The sequence below is a fragment of the Plectropomus leopardus genome, chromosome 12 (genome assembly GCF_026936395.1).
Source record: "Plectropomus leopardus strain MGB_pleo_1.0 chromosome 12, ASM2693639v1, whole genome shotgun sequence".
Taxonomy (NCBI): Eukaryota; Metazoa; Chordata; class Actinopteri; order Perciformes; family Serranidae; genus Plectropomus; species Plectropomus leopardus.
In genome coordinates this window covers 34,836,928-34,854,201 of record NC_142187.1, presented here as the reverse complement: position 1 = coordinate 34,854,201, position 17,274 = coordinate 34,836,928, and the positions used below count along the sequence as shown (strand labels likewise).

Below are 17,274 nucleotides of genomic sequence, written 5' to 3'. Positions count from 1 at the left end.
CCCCTGCTCCGTCTCTAATGCTGCTTTTTAATCAGATAATCAAAGATTATCGATAGTACAGATTATCACCAATAATCTTTAATTGGCCTCCGAATATTAAAACATTACAGCTTTCAAAATTCATCAGTCCTAATCATTAATATCAAATATTCTTTATTTTTCTGAATTTTAATCATTTAAATACCAGACTTTTAGTCATGATGCCACCATGTTTTAACATGAAAAAATTAATTTAGCGTCTGCTAAATGAAATTGTAGAATTGTAGAAAAAAAAGCCAAATAAATTATTTTCAATACACTAAATGCAAAGTAGATTATTATTTTTATATGTACATATGTGTTTTATATGTTATTAATTTTTGTGCAGTATCAAATACTCACACTCATACTGCTCTGCACACAAAATATTATAATATTGTACATTAATATGATTTTCTGCTTTCACTGAGGTTTTTTTTAAAACTAGCATCAGTCCTAATTATAAATATCAAATATTCACTAATTTCCATAATTTTAACCCTTTAAATGCAAGATTTTGGCATGATGAAAAAAATATTTTCAATATACTACATGCAAAGTAGTTTTAGTATTATTATTTTTTGGATGATGACAGTCTGGGATATGTCAGTGATCAGCAGCTACATTGACTGTGACAGGTCACCTAGTGGAAATAGCATGTATTTCCTCCATATGCCAAATATGGTCAAAATGACCTCATCAGGTGGAAAATAGTCAAAATGACAAATTCAGAGTCAAAAGCCCAGAATGACACCGAGAAATAATACAAGTCCTGAGTGTGAAGGCCAGAGTGTGGAGGCCGCAGCATGTCTTCATGTCCACGATATCAGACACAAACATCTGTCCCGTCCTCCCCCTCAGACGCACCTGTCCCACACAATGTCCCACTCTCAGCCCGCCTCCTCCTGTGAGCTCCTGCGCTTCACTGAGCCTCCTCCCCTGCAGGGAGTCATTGATCTGAACTCCCCGGAGGATCAGATAAGACCAGGTCAACCCCTGGGTCGCAGATCCAGCCCCCCGTGGCACAAAGACCACTCTGTGGGTCCCTCCGTCAGGACCCCACCTCCGCTAAAGCCCCAAATACCTGCACAGGAACCAAACCCTGATAAGCTCCTGCTCAGGTGTCACCTGAGAGCCAGTAAGACCTGAACTGAAGGTGGACTGATGCGCGCAGTCAGTGGAGCTGAGAGTTTCTTCTGTTGGGAAACAAAAAGCAGCAGAAAAGGCCTCCGCCCTCTTTAGTGAGACCGCCGACGATGACTCCGAGTTTAACACTCGTCTTTATTCACTGAAGAGCTCAACTTCTGCAGCCGCCGGCAGCAGACAAGGTAAGATCCTCCTCAGCGCTCCTCACTGTGACGGCTTACCTGCTGCACTCAGATTTTGTTGAGGCTTTTAATTTGTAGTTTTGGGTCTGAGTTTTATGGTGTTTTATACTGTTATTAACCCTTTCACACCTGGATCGACATCAGTTTTCTTTTTTCAAGCATTTTAACCTTTGAAAGCTGAGAAAATCTGATTGATGAAAACATGGCAGAAAATTCAACGAAAACATTGGGGGGAAATACAGTGAGCACCTTTGCAGAAATGTTTTAAAAATTTGAAAAAAAAAACCCAGAAATTTGTTACAGAAATTTAGATATGCTTAAAGATAATCACAAAAAACAACATTATATATATATATAGGAATTAATTTATTTTTCTTTCCTTTTTTTTGTCACTGAGTATGAGGTAAATTTATTGCAGCTCTTTACAAATTTCTGTCACATCTGTGGACCATTTCTTGTTAAATTGTTTGTTAAAATCATGCCAAAATACTCAGGTTTCAAAGGGTTAGCGGTAGTTTGCAGAGTCCCTGAGTAAGTAAATGATTTATCTCTGACGCCCATACATGAACCAAAATATGACACACAAGCAAGAAAACAGGAAATCGGAGCTTTTATTTGAAAGCACCTGCTTATTCAGCTCTCTGCACAAGTGACACACACACTCTCGTACACATATTTTCAGTAAAACAGGACGTGGAAGTGTTGGAAAATAGCTCGGAGGTTCCCTCGGTGTGGGCTCCTTTCATTCAAACCTCCACAGATCGTCTAAACGGCTCTTTGTTGTCACTGTGATGCATTAACGTGCAGAGTCGACCACTTCAGCTTGGAAGTGACATTAACGATGAAATAAAGCTGGTATATGCGACTGCGTTAACGAGACAGCTGACCTCTGCGCTGCAGCGGCGCCTCAACTTACTGATAACTTCCCCGCTCTTTGTGAGTAACAGTAATGATACACTTTGTCACGTCGGCGAGCGGAGGGAGCCACAGGTGGGCCGAGCTGTTTGAAGCCATTAAAGACACTGAAGCGGTGAGCGGAGAAGGTCGTCTGTCTCTGCGGCGGTAATCGGTGCTGTAATGACGGGGTAATTTATGGAGACTTCGGGGTAAATTCAGGTCTTTGTTACATAATGGACAGAAAATGGTGACATATCTGGTCCCCTGTGATGAGCATGTTTTAAATCTGCAGTGGCACCGTTGGGCCTGGGCATCCGAGGCTTCAGCCCCCGAAGATTTGTAAATATATATATATATATATATATGAAATTTCATCAATAATTTTGGTTTGTTAAATTTTTACAGTTTCTGGGAATACATTTTGGTAATTTTTATTTTGACGGACCATGGGACTGGGGGGAATGTTTCCATTAGAAATCAAAAAATTTTATAAAAGAAAAGAAATTGCCAAAAAGTAAAAAAAGAAAGAAAAAAAATCTTAAAATATTAAAAGAAAACAATTGCTGTATATTTTTAAAGAAAAGAAATAGCCAGTTTTTGTTTTTAAAATCACCAAAAATTTAAAATAAAAAAATATTGCCCAAAATTTTAAAAGAAAATTATGCTGAAAGAAAAAATAGCTGAACATTTTAAAGACAGAAATTGCTGACATTTTTTAAAGAAAAATTGCTCAAAATTTAAGATAACAAAGAAAAGAAATTGCCAGGTTTTGTTTGTAAAACCATCAAAAACTTGGTTTAGAAGGCCTGTTTTCTTTTTCAGTACATTTTTTATGACTAATTGCAAATTATTCTGTTTCTACTTAGTACTAATTACTAACCCCTACTAGTGTTTTTAATCTCACAATTCATGTTTTGATGTTAAAAACAAAGTTTTTCAAGGTATAAAGAGGTGCCAGAGTGCATTAAAAAGCATTAAAACAGCACTTTTTCACCAAAAAGGAGGATACCCCCGGACCCCCCTACAGAGGTCCGGGCTAAGCCCCCACTAATGATGATAATAATAATAACAATAACAACAATACACTTTTAAAAAATCACATAAAATATGTTCCATAATAAACTCTGTGTTTTTCCTCTGAGTTGAATCTTCATTAATAAGCAAAATTCTTCTCCCTCTGACTGCAGGACAAACAAAATGCTTCTGCTGTGGGTTTTCGTGCTGTCGTCTCCTCCAAACGGTGAGTTCCCACAAACACACTCCTGAACAACATGAGCGACATTCATAACAGGAGCGTTTTTTTGGATTTGAGGACGCTGGGGGCTAAGACTTTTTAAAGAAATCATGCCTGTGAGTTGGGAAGGTATGTTTTCCTTACAAACTTTTGGTGATTTTTCCCCTTAAAAGTTTTGGTTATTGTCAAAAACTGTAGGAATTTTTTTTGAAAAAACTTTTTGGCAATTTTTTATTTTATTTTTTGCTGATATATAAAATATGTTGACAATTGTCTTTTTCATTTAAAACAAATAAAAATGAAAAAATGCAGATTTTTTTCTCCCCAAGAATATGTTGCCTTTTTTTCGTTTTAAAATATTTTGTGATATTTAAAGAAAACATGCTTTTACAAACCTGTGTACTTGCCAAAATAAAAATTGCCAAAATTACATAATTTATTATGGCGAGAAACTGTAATAACAAAAATTATATTTGGATTTTCACATTTCTGACAGTCCTTGAATGCATCATGTGGGACAAACATTTCATTCATTTTCCTTGAGTCACTCAGAGAAGCTAAAAGAAGAAATATTTGTAGCTTTGAGGATTATTTAATAATGTGTCATTATTGTCTTTGACTTTAGCGCTTTCTGCCAGCTCCGTCTTCTGCCCCGACCCAGCGGCCAGCGACCAGAGCGCAGATCATGTGACGGGTGAGCATGAAACATCTTCTACAATATGACTCTGATTGTCTATTGTAGGATATTTCTCAAATTTTAGGACATTTCTAGAATTTTAGAGTCTTGGATTTTAGGACTTTTCTGGGATTTTATCATTTCAAGGATTTTAAGACATTTCTTGGATTTTTGGACATTTCTAGGATTTTGGGCCATTTCTAAGATTTAGGGCCATTTCTTGGATTTTAGGATGTTTTTAGTATTTATTGAAAAACTCTGAAAAACTCTCATGGATTTTAGAAGATCTCTAGGGTCTTCTCTAGGACCTCTGTCTGGGATGTGGGGGATCGTCCACCAGCGCTTTTTTGGATCAACAAGCTCTATGTTGATGCTGTTTAATGCACTGACACCTGATAGATACTAAGTGTGTATCACTGTATTTTCATTGTGAATTAGAAAATGGTTGGGGGGGGGGGACCTGGCACCCTACTGGGGCTCCGTTTTTTTCAGTGGTTTTACATGAAATTTGGGGTCTGATTGCTCTCTTTTTGCTTTTGGAGCAGTTTTTTAGCAACTCCATAAATGTGAAACATAAAAACTGTGTTCAGTGAAAGGTTTGTTTTTGGTTTCGGTCGCAGCGTCAGCGGGCTGGAAAACAGCAGCCATGTCTCGTCCGGGTCACGCGGTAATTGTTCAGACTGACACCTTGTTTCCCCAAACAATCATCCAGCTGCTTTAGCGCCGCCTGACTTTACGTGATATTTCTGCTGTTGTCGACATCGAGGTCGACTGACTCACCAGCTGCGATGTTCTGGGACACCTATCGTCCTCATCAGCGCTGCGGGCTCACCTGCCATGTGGCGAGCAGTGGCCTAAATAATTTTCTGCCCCGCATGCTCCTCTGGACTGGTGTTATTGGAACCTGCCAGCAGGATTATCTGTGATTAAATCACTCTGCTCTCCACCTGCACGATGGAGGAAATGGGTTTTTTTTCTGACCGCCTCTGTGTGTTTGTCTCTTCTTGTTTCCCTTCTCTCGGTGCAGATTGTCTCGGCCTGCGCTTCACCTGGCTCCACTCGGTCTTTGATAATTTCCCCTCGCTGCTGAGTTTTGCTCTGAAGCTCCGCTGTGCGACGAGGCTTTGTCCGCGCGACCTGGAAGATTACGGCTGCTCCTGCAGATATGCGGCCGCCGGAGACCCCGTAGATCCTCTGGACACGTGAGTGAGACTCTGATCTCTGCAGGACGCGGCTGCAGAAGCTGCTGAATTTGGGATACAGCATGGTGGATTAAATAAATTCAGAGGCAGACATGAGAAAAGGCAGCTGTGAGTTTAAAACTGTAATGAGCAGAAAGATTTTTGACCGCAGGCTGGAGAGGGAGGGTTCAAAACGTGAGAGTCTTTGCCACTGATAGACGAAGTGACGGTCTTTGGGTTCGCTTGGCCTGACAGAATTTACGGTTAATCTCAAATTGATGGCGACCAATATACAACAGAGCTTTTGCACATAGAAATTTTTCGTTTATGACGCTGTGACTCCTCTTTTTACCTCCTTATCATAGGGCGGGTTTTCATCGGTGCAAATTCAAATTGCAAATATAAACTATGCCTGATAGAAACACGCCAATTTCAGAAAAAAGAACTCCCATTCATCACAAGTTTTTACACCTGCATGAGGCTGTATTTGTGGCGATTCGCAAAAGCCATATTTGTCCAAACTGCAACGAAAACAATTTTTAGTCTTTTCTAGGTCACATGCTATGAGGTCACATGATGCTATGAGGTCACATGATGCTGTGTCTGTGTGCTTGTCAGTAGGAACTGGCTCCCTCATGATGCAGCAGGAGCTTCCAGAGCTGTTATTGCATCACATAACTCTGAGAAAGTTGAGCGGATCATCTGGAAGTTTTTAACCCACAATTCCTCTGTGAAATCGTGGACTATCAGTTCCCAAAAAATCCCTCATACGTGGGAGCGTCCACGTATGAGGGGCTCGCTTTTCCATCATGGCTCCATAACGCGCCTACGTGGCCTTGGATTGGAAATAATAACAGCTAGTGCGGTGGCTGCAATAGAAATAAAGCTGCTGATGTTTTGAGCATCCATCGCCATGGTTACTGAGATGTTATCACCAGAGAAGTCGCATTACATCACTTAGTGGAAACAGTCATCTCGCAACTTTGTTTTATCGACATTTTGAAAATATTGCTTAAGTTCTGTGCAAATCTGTAACGGAAATCCACCTGGAGTTCATCTCTAATTTCTTCTTTTTTGCAGCTGCTGTGAGACTCACAGGCTGTGTTACCAGAACGCTGCCCCCTGCAGGCAGGAGCTGCCTCTCCTCCCCAACAACTTCACCTGTTCAGCAGCAAACACCAGCTGTGGTAAGACTTACTGTTTTTAAGAACATTTTGACATTTTGGGAAGTATCTTTTTACCGTTCGGGCTGAGAGCTGGATGATAATCCACAAAGTTAGGCTTTGATATTTATTCGATGGCAGTCTATGGACATGGAGTAATTGTCTTTTCTGTATCCCGGAGACGCTGGTGACTGGTGTCAGCAGAGGTTTTGTGAATGTGACCAGGCGGCCATCGACTGCATGACTCAGAGCTCGTACAACTCAACCCTGAGAGGCCTCGCCGAGTCCGTCTGCTCCGCTACAAACCACACAGGTAACTTCATCAGAGGAGAAACTGCAGCCTGCAGAGTGTGAGTTAACACACGTCTGTCTGTCTGGACATTTATCTGTTTTTCATATTTGTTAATCCCCACTGATTTTTGCAAACATGAAACTTGAAGAACTCGAGAAAAAATTACCTCCAAATTAGCAGAAAATTAGGGGAAAAAGTGCAGGAAATTTGCTTAAAAATGAACAAAAATAGCTAAATAAAAAGGAAAATGAAAAAACAAGAAAAAAGGCAGAAACTTTGAAATTAGATAAAAATTAAAATAATAATTCTGTAACATTATTGAAATATAATTCTATATAAATATTATTTATTTATAAGTATCTGGACATTTTCCCTAATTTTCAAAAATAATTTTCTAAATATACACATTTTTGAAAAGCACTCCATAAATAAAATGTATTATTTTATTTTATTTATTTTATTTTTTATTTTTTTGCAATTTTTGACAAGTTGCTTATTGCCTTTTCCCTCAGGAAAGAAATCAAAACTAATTTGCTAATGATCGAAAAGGTGTCTGAGTGCAGCACAAGAAAAGTGATGTGGACCCAAGTTCTAAAGGGTTAACAGTCACATACACTGAAAGAATTGCCAGAATATTAAATACCAAAATACTAGACCATTTTTAATTTTATGATGCAATATTATTAATCACTCAGCTCTAAATCTGGAAACTGGAAATAAATATTCTCTTATCAGCCCTTAATAAGTGAAAGCTGAACTCTGTGTTTGACGTCTTCGCTCAAAGATTAAAAAGACTCCACACTTTTCTCTCCTCGCCGCCTGACGGAGCAGAGACCCGCTGACAGCGTGGATCTCTCATTAGTGCGTCTCTGTGTTTCAGATGTGCTCAGCAGCAGCGAGCAGAGCGGCGGCGCCTTCACAGCAGCAGGTGAGTCCGAGTGACGTCAGCTGCAAACGCTGATCGAGTGACGCCGAGTCAGGGAGCTCAGAGGACGCCACCGCTACCCAATAATGTCCCGTCAGCTTTCTGCAGACGGTGCGTCAGTTTGCGAGCGGGTCGGCGATGTCGGATCAGACGAAGGTTGATTGGGAAGGAACGCAGACGGCTGAGTCACACCTCTGTGGCTCTGAGCCAATTAAAACAATGACCTCTGGACGGTTAATCCTGCAGCTTCCTGCCCACGCTCAGCTGGAGGGAAAAAATCAAGGCTGAGAGGAGCAGGAGGAGTCGAGGTAGAAGAGTTTATTAGAGAGGAGAACTTCAGAGGAAAAGCTTTGTCGAGCCTGTCGGAAACCCGTCAAGTTCAAGAGTTTTTGTGCTTTCTCGCCGGAATTACGTCTTCAGGTTTTATTTCCGTCCGTCCCACTCTCGTCAACGCAAATTCTCAAGAATGCCTGGTGGGAATTTCTCAGACTCAGCGATTAGCTGATCCGATTTTGGTGGTCGTAGGTCAAAGGTCAAGGTCACGGTGACCTCATCCATCTCATTCTGGCAAATGCAATATCTCATTAACACCTTGAGGGAATTATTTCAAATTTGACACAAATGTTCAAGTGGACCCGAGGGTGAACTGATTTGATTTTGGTGGTCAAAGGTTACACTGACCTTGCATTTATCTCAGTCTTGTGAAAGCGATATCTCAAGAACATCCTGAGGGAATTTATTTAAATTTAGCATAAATGTCAACAATGAACAAATTTGTTTTTGATAGTTAAAGGTCAAGGTCAGAGTGACCTTGTGTGTCTTATTCTGTGAACACAATATCTCACAAATACCTTGTGTGATTTTTTTTCTCCACATTTTTCACAAATGTTCACTTGACCTTGACATTAAGATGATTAGATTTGTTTTTTAAAGGTTATGGTCACTGTGGCCTTTTATCCATCAAATTTTTGTGAACGCAATATCTGGCCTTGAGGGAGCTTCCTGAAATTTGGCACAAATGTCCACTTGGATAAAAAAAAATTAAACTGATTAGAATCTGGTGGCCAAAGGTCAAGGTCGCGGTGACCTCATAGAACATTTTTTTGGCCATAACTGAAAAATGAATATGCTCAAAGTTCACAACAAATGACATTTTATATCCAAGAGCTCAAAGGTTAACTGACATTGTTTTTAACGTCATAGCTCAGGAGCAGCGATCCTGAAACTCTTCTGGCGTCACGCGTCCGTGTTTTCATTGACTGTAAGTTCGCTGTCAGTAATTCTAGTTCTGCTTAAATTAATTATTTACTGCTTGAACTGCTTAAATCAACTTTAATTCTGCTTTGTTGGAGGAGTGTGACATGTCTCACATGTTTATCTGTAAAGGCCCAAAAAATCACAGTGTGTGAGGAGTCCAAACTAGGGTGTAGTTTTTATTTTCGTAATTTCAGAAGCACAGTGTAGGCACGGGGGTGTGGCCCCAGGACATTTTTATCAGCATCAAACACTTCATTTCCGTCATCGTGGTGAATTTATGCACCAATTTGTTTATTTTCTGCATCGGTCTACAGTGGAAACGTCGCAGTACTTCCTGCTTCTAATGTTCATGTTCTTCTTTTGGTTTTACGGCAGATTGCAGCCGTCGCCGCTGATGTTGCATAATCCCAGCAGCTACTTTAAAGGAGGCAGTTTGCATCAAAAATTTAAATAAAAATCGAGCTCACAGGCAGGTTATCAGACTGGAGTTAATGTTGAAGGAGGGAGCAGAAAAGCGCAAAGTAAACAACAAAACAGACTTTTCACGTTGTTTTGAATTTGCTTACATTCAGACTGAAAATAACTGCATGTACGTTAAAAAAAAACATCAAGGTGTGAAATGCAGTCTAGGAAATTTAGCCGAGTGACGGACTGAGTGCACTTTTTTCTCGGCTGAATCTGTTACTTTCGTGTTGCTGTGTGTTTTATGTTTTGTCGTGGACGATGTGTCTGAAACGTCTGTTTGCTTTGGGATTTGATGTTGTTTGTCTTTATTGCATTGAGGTTGTTTTTTAAGAATATTTATATTGTTTTTAGAATATTTATTACTGCCTCTTTAATTTGCACAGAACTCAAATGCACTTCATGAGCTGGTGAGGAACGGCATTTCGTTTTATTCTGTGTACGCGAATATAAAGTGAAATGACAATAAAACTGAATCTTGATCTTGAATCTTGAATCTTGAATCTTGAATCTTGAATCTTGAATCTTGATGCCAGAACTGGAAAGTTCATCTCAAACCAAAACTGCAGAGATTTATAATGGACATTATTAACATGAAAGCGTTTCATAATTCTGAAAAATGATAGTTTTACTCTCTGTCTTCAGGTTTGTGCAGTAAACAACAGAAATGCATCACACTGCGATTGTTATTAATAAATTATGTGACCATTTGAGTCAAAACAGCCACAGACTTTATTAAAAAACGGACTCTTTGGAGATTATCTATATACAGAGACACTGAAATCATCCTGCTGGTCTCATCTTGTCCTCTTTCGTCTTCTGTCCAGATGTCCTCTCATCAGTAAACGACTCTGTGAGCTTCCAGCTCTTCAACTCTTCCTCCACGTCCACAGGTAAGCACACTGTTTGTGTCCGACTTCAATTATCTGGTTTCAGTGATTTGAAAAATATATTTTTTCTTTACTTTTTACTCTTTTTTTTTACATTTTATGTCCTAAAGATTAATTTGTTTATTTAAAAAAAAAAGTCAGATTAATATAAATGAACAAATGATCATCACATATATAGAAATACACAATTATTCATAATTTTCAGGTAATTTCTGTAACTTTTTACTAATTTTTTTTTTTTGCAGGTTTTGGGACATTTCTTTTCAAGTTGCTTATTACCTTTTCTCACATTTTCAAAAGAAATCAAACCAACTTTCGCAGTTTTCAGAGGTTTAAATGCTCACGAAGGGTGATGTTGATGGGTTGAAGGGTTAACCAAAAAAATAATGCGCTCTTCTAAGACTGTAAAAATAACAATAGCATTAATAAAGAACTGATCAAAAAAGTTCTTTATTAAAAATGCTATTATTATTTTTGCAGTCTTAGAAGAGCGCATTATTTTTTAGAGCACTTTTGCAGACACTCAAATTCCCATCACACAACTATCAAGATCATTTAAAAAACGCACAAAACTAAAACACAACAGCAGAATCACACTGAAGCGCAGAGAAAACCACAAACCGCTGAAACAAGTTTTAAAAACTAATTTTTTAAAGAGAGATTGTTACAATTAAACTTTCTTTGAGGCAAAATGTTCCAGTATTTTACAGGAAAAAAAGAACATTGTGGAAATCTTTGAAAGAATTGACAAAATTTTGTGCAGTAGTAAAATGTTTCTAAGGATTGAAAGATGAGCCGTCAAAGGTTTTAGTCCCTGATGTTTTAATAGCACATAATAAATTTAAAAAAGAATAACACTGATGGGGCACAAATCTGTGGATGCACAAGCAAAAAGAGAAATGTAAAGTTAGTTTGAGGAGAAATGCTGATTAGAATTCAGTATCTCCACGATTGAGTTGGTAAACTGTTTTTAACCTGGTAAAGAACAACTGAATTTTATTTTGTTAAATCCTATGTTCGGAGGAAAATTAGATCGATGAATTATTTATTTGCGTCATGTCTTCAGAGTCAAAGCTTTAAAAGAGGAGCTTCATTAAACTCTGATAAATGATGTCTGCAGTAGGATTAAAAACAAGAACATTAATAACGTGCAAATAATCTTTTTTAAACTATCTTCTGATGACGTCATGTTGCAGAAAAAACAACTGTCTCCACCTGAGCTGTGACTCAGACCGTTAAATGGTCGCTGTGTCTCGCCCTGCGCTGTTATTGTGTCTTCCCAGGAGAGATGGACCTGCTAATGACCGGCAGGGCGGATAACCAGAGTGACACCGCGGGGACGGACGGCGACCTCACCACCCCAACGCCGGGCCCACCGGGTCCACCGGGCCCGCCCCACCTGCTGAAGCCTGCAGGTACGCTCACTAATTAGCCCGAACCAAGAAATCAGGATCACTGAGAGTACACACACCAACACAGCAACAACACACACATTCCCTAAAGATAGAAGGGTTCCACACACACACACACACACACACACACACACACACACACACACACACACACACACACACTCCTGTATGTGTGAAACATGCTGCACAGGATGCAGGTGTTGTGTATCATGGAAAAAAAAAGACAAATGCTTCTGTTAGATGCATTGATCATAATGATATTAATAATGTCAGGACAAAAATGTTTTAAATGTTACATTGTGCAAATATATGCAAGCTGAGTTTAAGTGATGCTACATAGTTACATACCTATATCATTCGAAATGTCCTAAAATCCTAGAAGCAACTTTAAATTCTAGAAACATCCTAAAATCTTATAAATGCCCTAAAATCCCAGAAACATCCTAAAATCCTGGAAATGTCCTAAAATTATAGAAATGTCCTTAAATCCTAGAAAGAATCCTAGAATTGTCCTAAAATACTAGAAATATCCTCAAATCCTAGAACCGGCCTAGAATCCCAGAAATGTTCTTAAATCCTTAAATCCTAAAATCAGAGAAACGTCCTAAAATCCTAAAAATGTTCTCAAATCATTGAAACATTGTATGATCCTAAAATTGTCCTAAAATCTGAGAATCATCCAAACATCATAATATTATACTACAAATGTCCTATAATCCTAGAAATGTCCTAAAATCCCAGAAATGTCCTAAAATCCCAGAAATGTCCTTAAATCCTAGAAATGTCCTAACAAAACAACCTAAACCCTGAAATGTCCTAAAATGCTGGAATCGTCCTAAAATACTAGCAATTTTCTAAAATCCTTGAAATATCTGTAGATTCTCGAAATGTCCTGAAATCTTTGAAATGTCCTAAAATCCCAGACATGTCCCGTTGTACCTGAAATGTCTAAAGTCCCAGAAACATGTGCGGGTCTGCTGCGTCTGGCCCCCAAGCAGAGCAGGCTGAGTAACCTGCTTAAATGAATAACCGACTCTTGAGAAACTTGAAACCATCTGCGTTTCTTGTGATTTTTGTGTCTTTAGAGGAGTTTGAGGGAGGTGACGCAGGTGCAGAGGAGTTAAAAGAGGAAAAGACGCCTCACGCGACTTTTATCTCCAAAGGTAAAAAGTTACGTCACCTCGTCTCCATCCGCACACCCTTCCTGTGAATCCTCCCTTGAAGTATTCTTCTGGCAATCTCGCCTTTTTCCAAGCTGCTCATGATTACTTTTGGCTCGCGCTGACCGTCCTGCTGCTTCCAAAAACACCAGAAATAATTTCCCCCGCTGTTCCTCTCCTGCTGCTCGATGACTCACTTGGCTCAGCCGTTTCCTGTCGCTGTCCTGTGTGTCGCCGCTTTTACAGATTTGAATGGGACTGTGACAGAGGACGAGCTCGAGCAGGAAGAGATAAATAAGGATCAGACGACCCACAATCCTCCTGCAGTCAGCCGCGGTGAGCCAATAACACTCCGTCTTGATCATCTGATTAACTGACAGGAATATCCTCGTAGATTTTCATATGAAACTTCAGTTGGTGGATGTTTTTTACCCCGATAATGACGTGACGGTGTTGGCTTAGCTAAGCAGTGATTCACCGAATGTCTTCTTCATGAATAAGTTGCCTGTCTGGTGGCTCTGACAGGAAGTGATGCATTTTGTCTTTATTTTTTTCAGAATAAACAGAAAAAAAGTTAGAAGGAAAGAAAAATCTTTATGAATGAACTTCACTCGCGCTGACTTTCAGAAAAAAACACTTTTTAATTATTAATTTAAAGCAAGACAGTAACACAATCCCACAAATAAAAACACACTGCTTTTTTTCTGCTGCAGGTTCAGTTCTGTTCGCCCACGATGGAGAAAACGAAGCAGAATCAAAGCCGTCCAAACTCTCTTCGCTCAGCTTTGGAGACGAAAACAAACCAACATCTTCAACACCAGCAGCTTTACATCCTGAAATCACAACTTCCAGTCAGACTACAACTTTTCTGAGGACTACAACTCCCAGAGAGCAGACACCAGCTGGTCTGGAGGAGTCCTCAGAGGAAGGTGATTAAAAACGGCAGTTGGTCTGTTTTTTTAAAGTTTCTTTTTTATGAAGCAAATGTTTCAAGTTGGTGTGTTTTTTTTCTGTCTTTTAATAATTTTTTTTAAATTCAATATTACATTTTACCAGCAATCGTGATGTTACCAAACTTAATCCATAATGTGTCCGTTTTTAAAGAAAAATTCAATAATTAAAGACGTTCCCGGTCAACATTCCTGTCTTTAAAAAGCTGTGCCGGGCTGAGTTTTAAAAACTAGAGTTATGATACTGCTATGATATGAAACTATAAACCTTTATCTTGTACAGATAATTCATAATTCAAAAGGCACTAAGCAACTAGGCAAGAAATGTCCCACAAATTGCAAGAAATTAATAAAAGTTGACAAGAAAAATACGTGAAAATTTGTTTTTCAATACTAAAACAAAAGGAAAAAATTCCAGAAAACATTTATAATTGTTATAAGTGCATTTTTAAAATCATGTCACAAAAAAAAAAATACTTTTTGGGTTATTTTTGTTTGTTTTTTTGTTTCTTTTTGTCCTTCTTTTTTCATATTTTACTTATTTCCCTAGTTTTTTTTTATTAGCTTTTTTCAGGTTCTTGTTTTATTTTAAGCCATGTCTTGTTACGTTGCTCATGGTCGTCTCCCCGTGTTCCTTAAATAAATCAAACCATTTTGCTCACGTGTCGGGGGGTTAATGTTGCTGCATTTTTCTTTTCAGTTGTTATTAATGATGTTATTTCTGCAGGTTCAGTCATCACAACTCCATCACTGACATCAGCAAAACCACAAATTCACCCATCAGATAAAAAGTCGTCTGAGGAAGAGGAGGAGGAAAACGGGAGAGGGGATGATGGTGATGAAGGAGAGCAGGACGCCTCAAATGAGCATTGTGAGTTTAGGACTGATGGTTAAAAATGAACTCTGTGAATGAATATTAATGTATAATATTTTTTTAAAGCTTGATCTTGTAAGTATTTTTTAGTGTATATCTTTCCCTATTTCAGTCCGCTGAACTCCCAATACTTGCTCCATTTCTCCTGATGTCTTGATGAGTCCCATCAGCACAACAGAGTCGTGTCATAACACTTTTACGTCTGGTATTAACTCACGTTCAGAGTGATCAGATCACAAAAACACAACTCAGACTTCAGGTGTGAATGCACCACAGGCTGCTGTGGTCGGAGGCGTAAATGGCTGAAAAGTTCATCAGTTTTTTGTTGTTGTCCCCCTTTAGTCAAGGATTTGCTCACAACTGAGTTTACAACTACAACAGCTAAAATAATGACAACGCTGGCTGTGGCAGAGGAGGAGTCCGACGAGGCGGCAGAGAGTTCAACACCATCTGCAGAGAAAACAGGTCAGTTTTTAAATGAGATAAATCATGTAGATTTTCATGTCATTTGTTTGGTGACCGGATCCTTACCTTAATTTCATTATTGTTACCATGTTATTTCATGAGCACCTTAAGGCGGTTTCCTCAAATTTGGCACAAATGTCCACTTGGACTCAAGAATGAACTGATTAGAATGTGGTGGTCAAAGGTCAAGGTCATGGTGACCTCTTCTGTCTCATTCTTTTGAATGCAGTTTCTAAAGAATACCTTGGGGCAATTTTATTTAAATTTGGCACAAACCTTTATGTGAACTCAAGGATGAGCTGATTAAATTTTGGTTGTCATAGGTTAAAAATCAAGGTCACTGGAACCTTACATTCATCACATTATTGTTACCACATTATTTCGTGAGCACCTTGAGTTTCCTCAAATTTGGCACAAACGTCCTCTTAGACTCAACAATGAACTGATTGAAGTCTGATAGTCAAAGGTCAAGGTGACTTTTTTCGGCAGTAACTCGAGAATTCACATGCTTAAATTTTACCCTAATGTTTCATATATAGTGGAGTTCTATGGCCGAGGCACAGACTGAGTCACAGACAGTACATTCGGTAGCATTGCGGGAATTGTTGATCAGAAAAACTTGTGAAAAAAGAGATGTGAGGGTTTTTGGAGCTAACGTCATTAAGTGTAACATCCCTGCTGTCAGGCAAAAACATCCAACTAGTTAAAGTGCTCATTTTCCCCTTGATTTAATTACGCTCTGACAACTGTCTGAGGCCTGAGGGCGGGACGCTCACCGCACATATAAATTACCATGTATATTTTTAATTCCAGGAATAAAACAAAAATGTGACTTCTTTTCTTTAATGCTTGGTTTAAAGCAGTGGAATGTGTTAACGTGTTGCTTCTGAGAGGTCTTTGTGCTTTGTTTTTCTCAGGTGGAGGAGTTGTCACCTTTACATTTTCACCAGCAGCACCTGCAGCTTCTGAGGAGGGAGCAGAGCCGAGTGTCGGAAAGGAGGATGCCAGTTTTCTGAGGCACACTGAAGGTCAGCTCACTGATGCAGAATTTTCTTTTTCACCATAAAAAGTCAGTGTTTTATTCCAGGAGACAGTGATATCGAACTCTGAAACTAACACTAAATGCTTAGTTTATGGAAATGGTCCACATTTAGGGAAATTCCTGTAGTTAGATAAGAAGATTGATACCGTTCTCTCGTCCGTAGGGGAATGATAAATGTTAGAAGCGAAGCATGAAAACTGCAGACAAGCCTCTGTCCAAGACTAAAAATAAATCCATCTTAAGGTAACCAGTAATGATTACACTTTAACTTGTTTTATTACATAGTTTGGTATGACTTTTGTAAAAATGCATACCATGACATTTTTTGATATAATAGTTAGTTCACATGCTATGTTGTAGCATGAATTTTTGAACATGATTAAGCATGATGTTTCTATGACAGTTTGGACAACATGCTATAGTATGACTTTTTGGCGCAATTTTGGACGACATGCTATCGTATGACCTTTTGGGGTAATTTTGAATAACATGCTAAAGTGTGACATATTGGTCATATTAGCGATTTTGCATGGCACACTGTAGTATGAATATTCATTAGGACTTTGGATGACATGCTATAGTATAACTTTTTAGTGCCAATTTGGACCACATGCTATAGTATGACTTTTTTTGCACAAATTTGGACAACATGCTATCTTATAACTTTTTGGTGCCAATTTAGACAACATGCTATAGTAAAACTTTTGGTGGGATTTTGAACGACATGCTATAATATGACTTTTTGGAGTGATTTGGACAACATGGGATAGTATGCCATTTTGGTGACATTTTGGACATCATGCCATAGTATGACTTTTTAGTGCCATTTTGGACAGCATGCTATTATATGACTTTTTGGTGGTGTTTTGGATGACATGCTCTCATCTGACTTTGCAGTGATATTTTGAACCACATACTATAGGGTGACTTGTTGGTGCGATTTTAAACCACACGCTTAAGTATGACTTTTTGGTGCACTTTTGAATGATATGCTGTTGTATGACTTTTTGGTGGTATTTTGAATGTCATGGTCTAGTATGACTCTTTT

General features: G+C 38.8%; 1 protein-coding gene across 1 annotated transcript in view; it reads left to right on the top strand.

Moving 5' to 3' along the window:
- Nucleotides 1–3,359: 3,359 nt before the first annotated feature.
- The window catches only part of oc90 (otoconin 90), a 61,470-nt gene continuing 47,555 nt past the window's right edge, over nucleotides 3,360–17,274 (top strand). Inside the window, exons 1-14 of the mRNA XM_088085925.1 lie at nucleotides 3,360–3,483; nucleotides 4,103–4,171; nucleotides 5,181–5,355; nucleotides 6,415–6,521; nucleotides 6,679–6,810; nucleotides 7,670–7,717; nucleotides 10,261–10,326; nucleotides 11,607–11,738; nucleotides 12,821–12,898; nucleotides 13,142–13,231; nucleotides 13,609–13,824; nucleotides 14,573–14,716; nucleotides 15,062–15,184; nucleotides 16,102–16,212. Of these exons, the coding sequence (XP_087942051.1) occupies nucleotides 3,441–3,483; nucleotides 4,103–4,171; nucleotides 5,181–5,355; nucleotides 6,415–6,521; nucleotides 6,679–6,810; nucleotides 7,670–7,717; nucleotides 10,261–10,326; nucleotides 11,607–11,738; nucleotides 12,821–12,898; nucleotides 13,142–13,231; nucleotides 13,609–13,824; nucleotides 14,573–14,716; nucleotides 15,062–15,184; nucleotides 16,102–16,212 (1,534 nt within the window). The 5' untranslated portion in view covers nucleotides 3,360–3,440. The remainder of the gene's footprint in view (nucleotides 3,484–4,102; nucleotides 4,172–5,180; nucleotides 5,356–6,414; nucleotides 6,522–6,678; nucleotides 6,811–7,669; nucleotides 7,718–10,260; nucleotides 10,327–11,606; nucleotides 11,739–12,820; nucleotides 12,899–13,141; nucleotides 13,232–13,608; nucleotides 13,825–14,572; nucleotides 14,717–15,061; nucleotides 15,185–16,101; nucleotides 16,213–17,274) is intronic.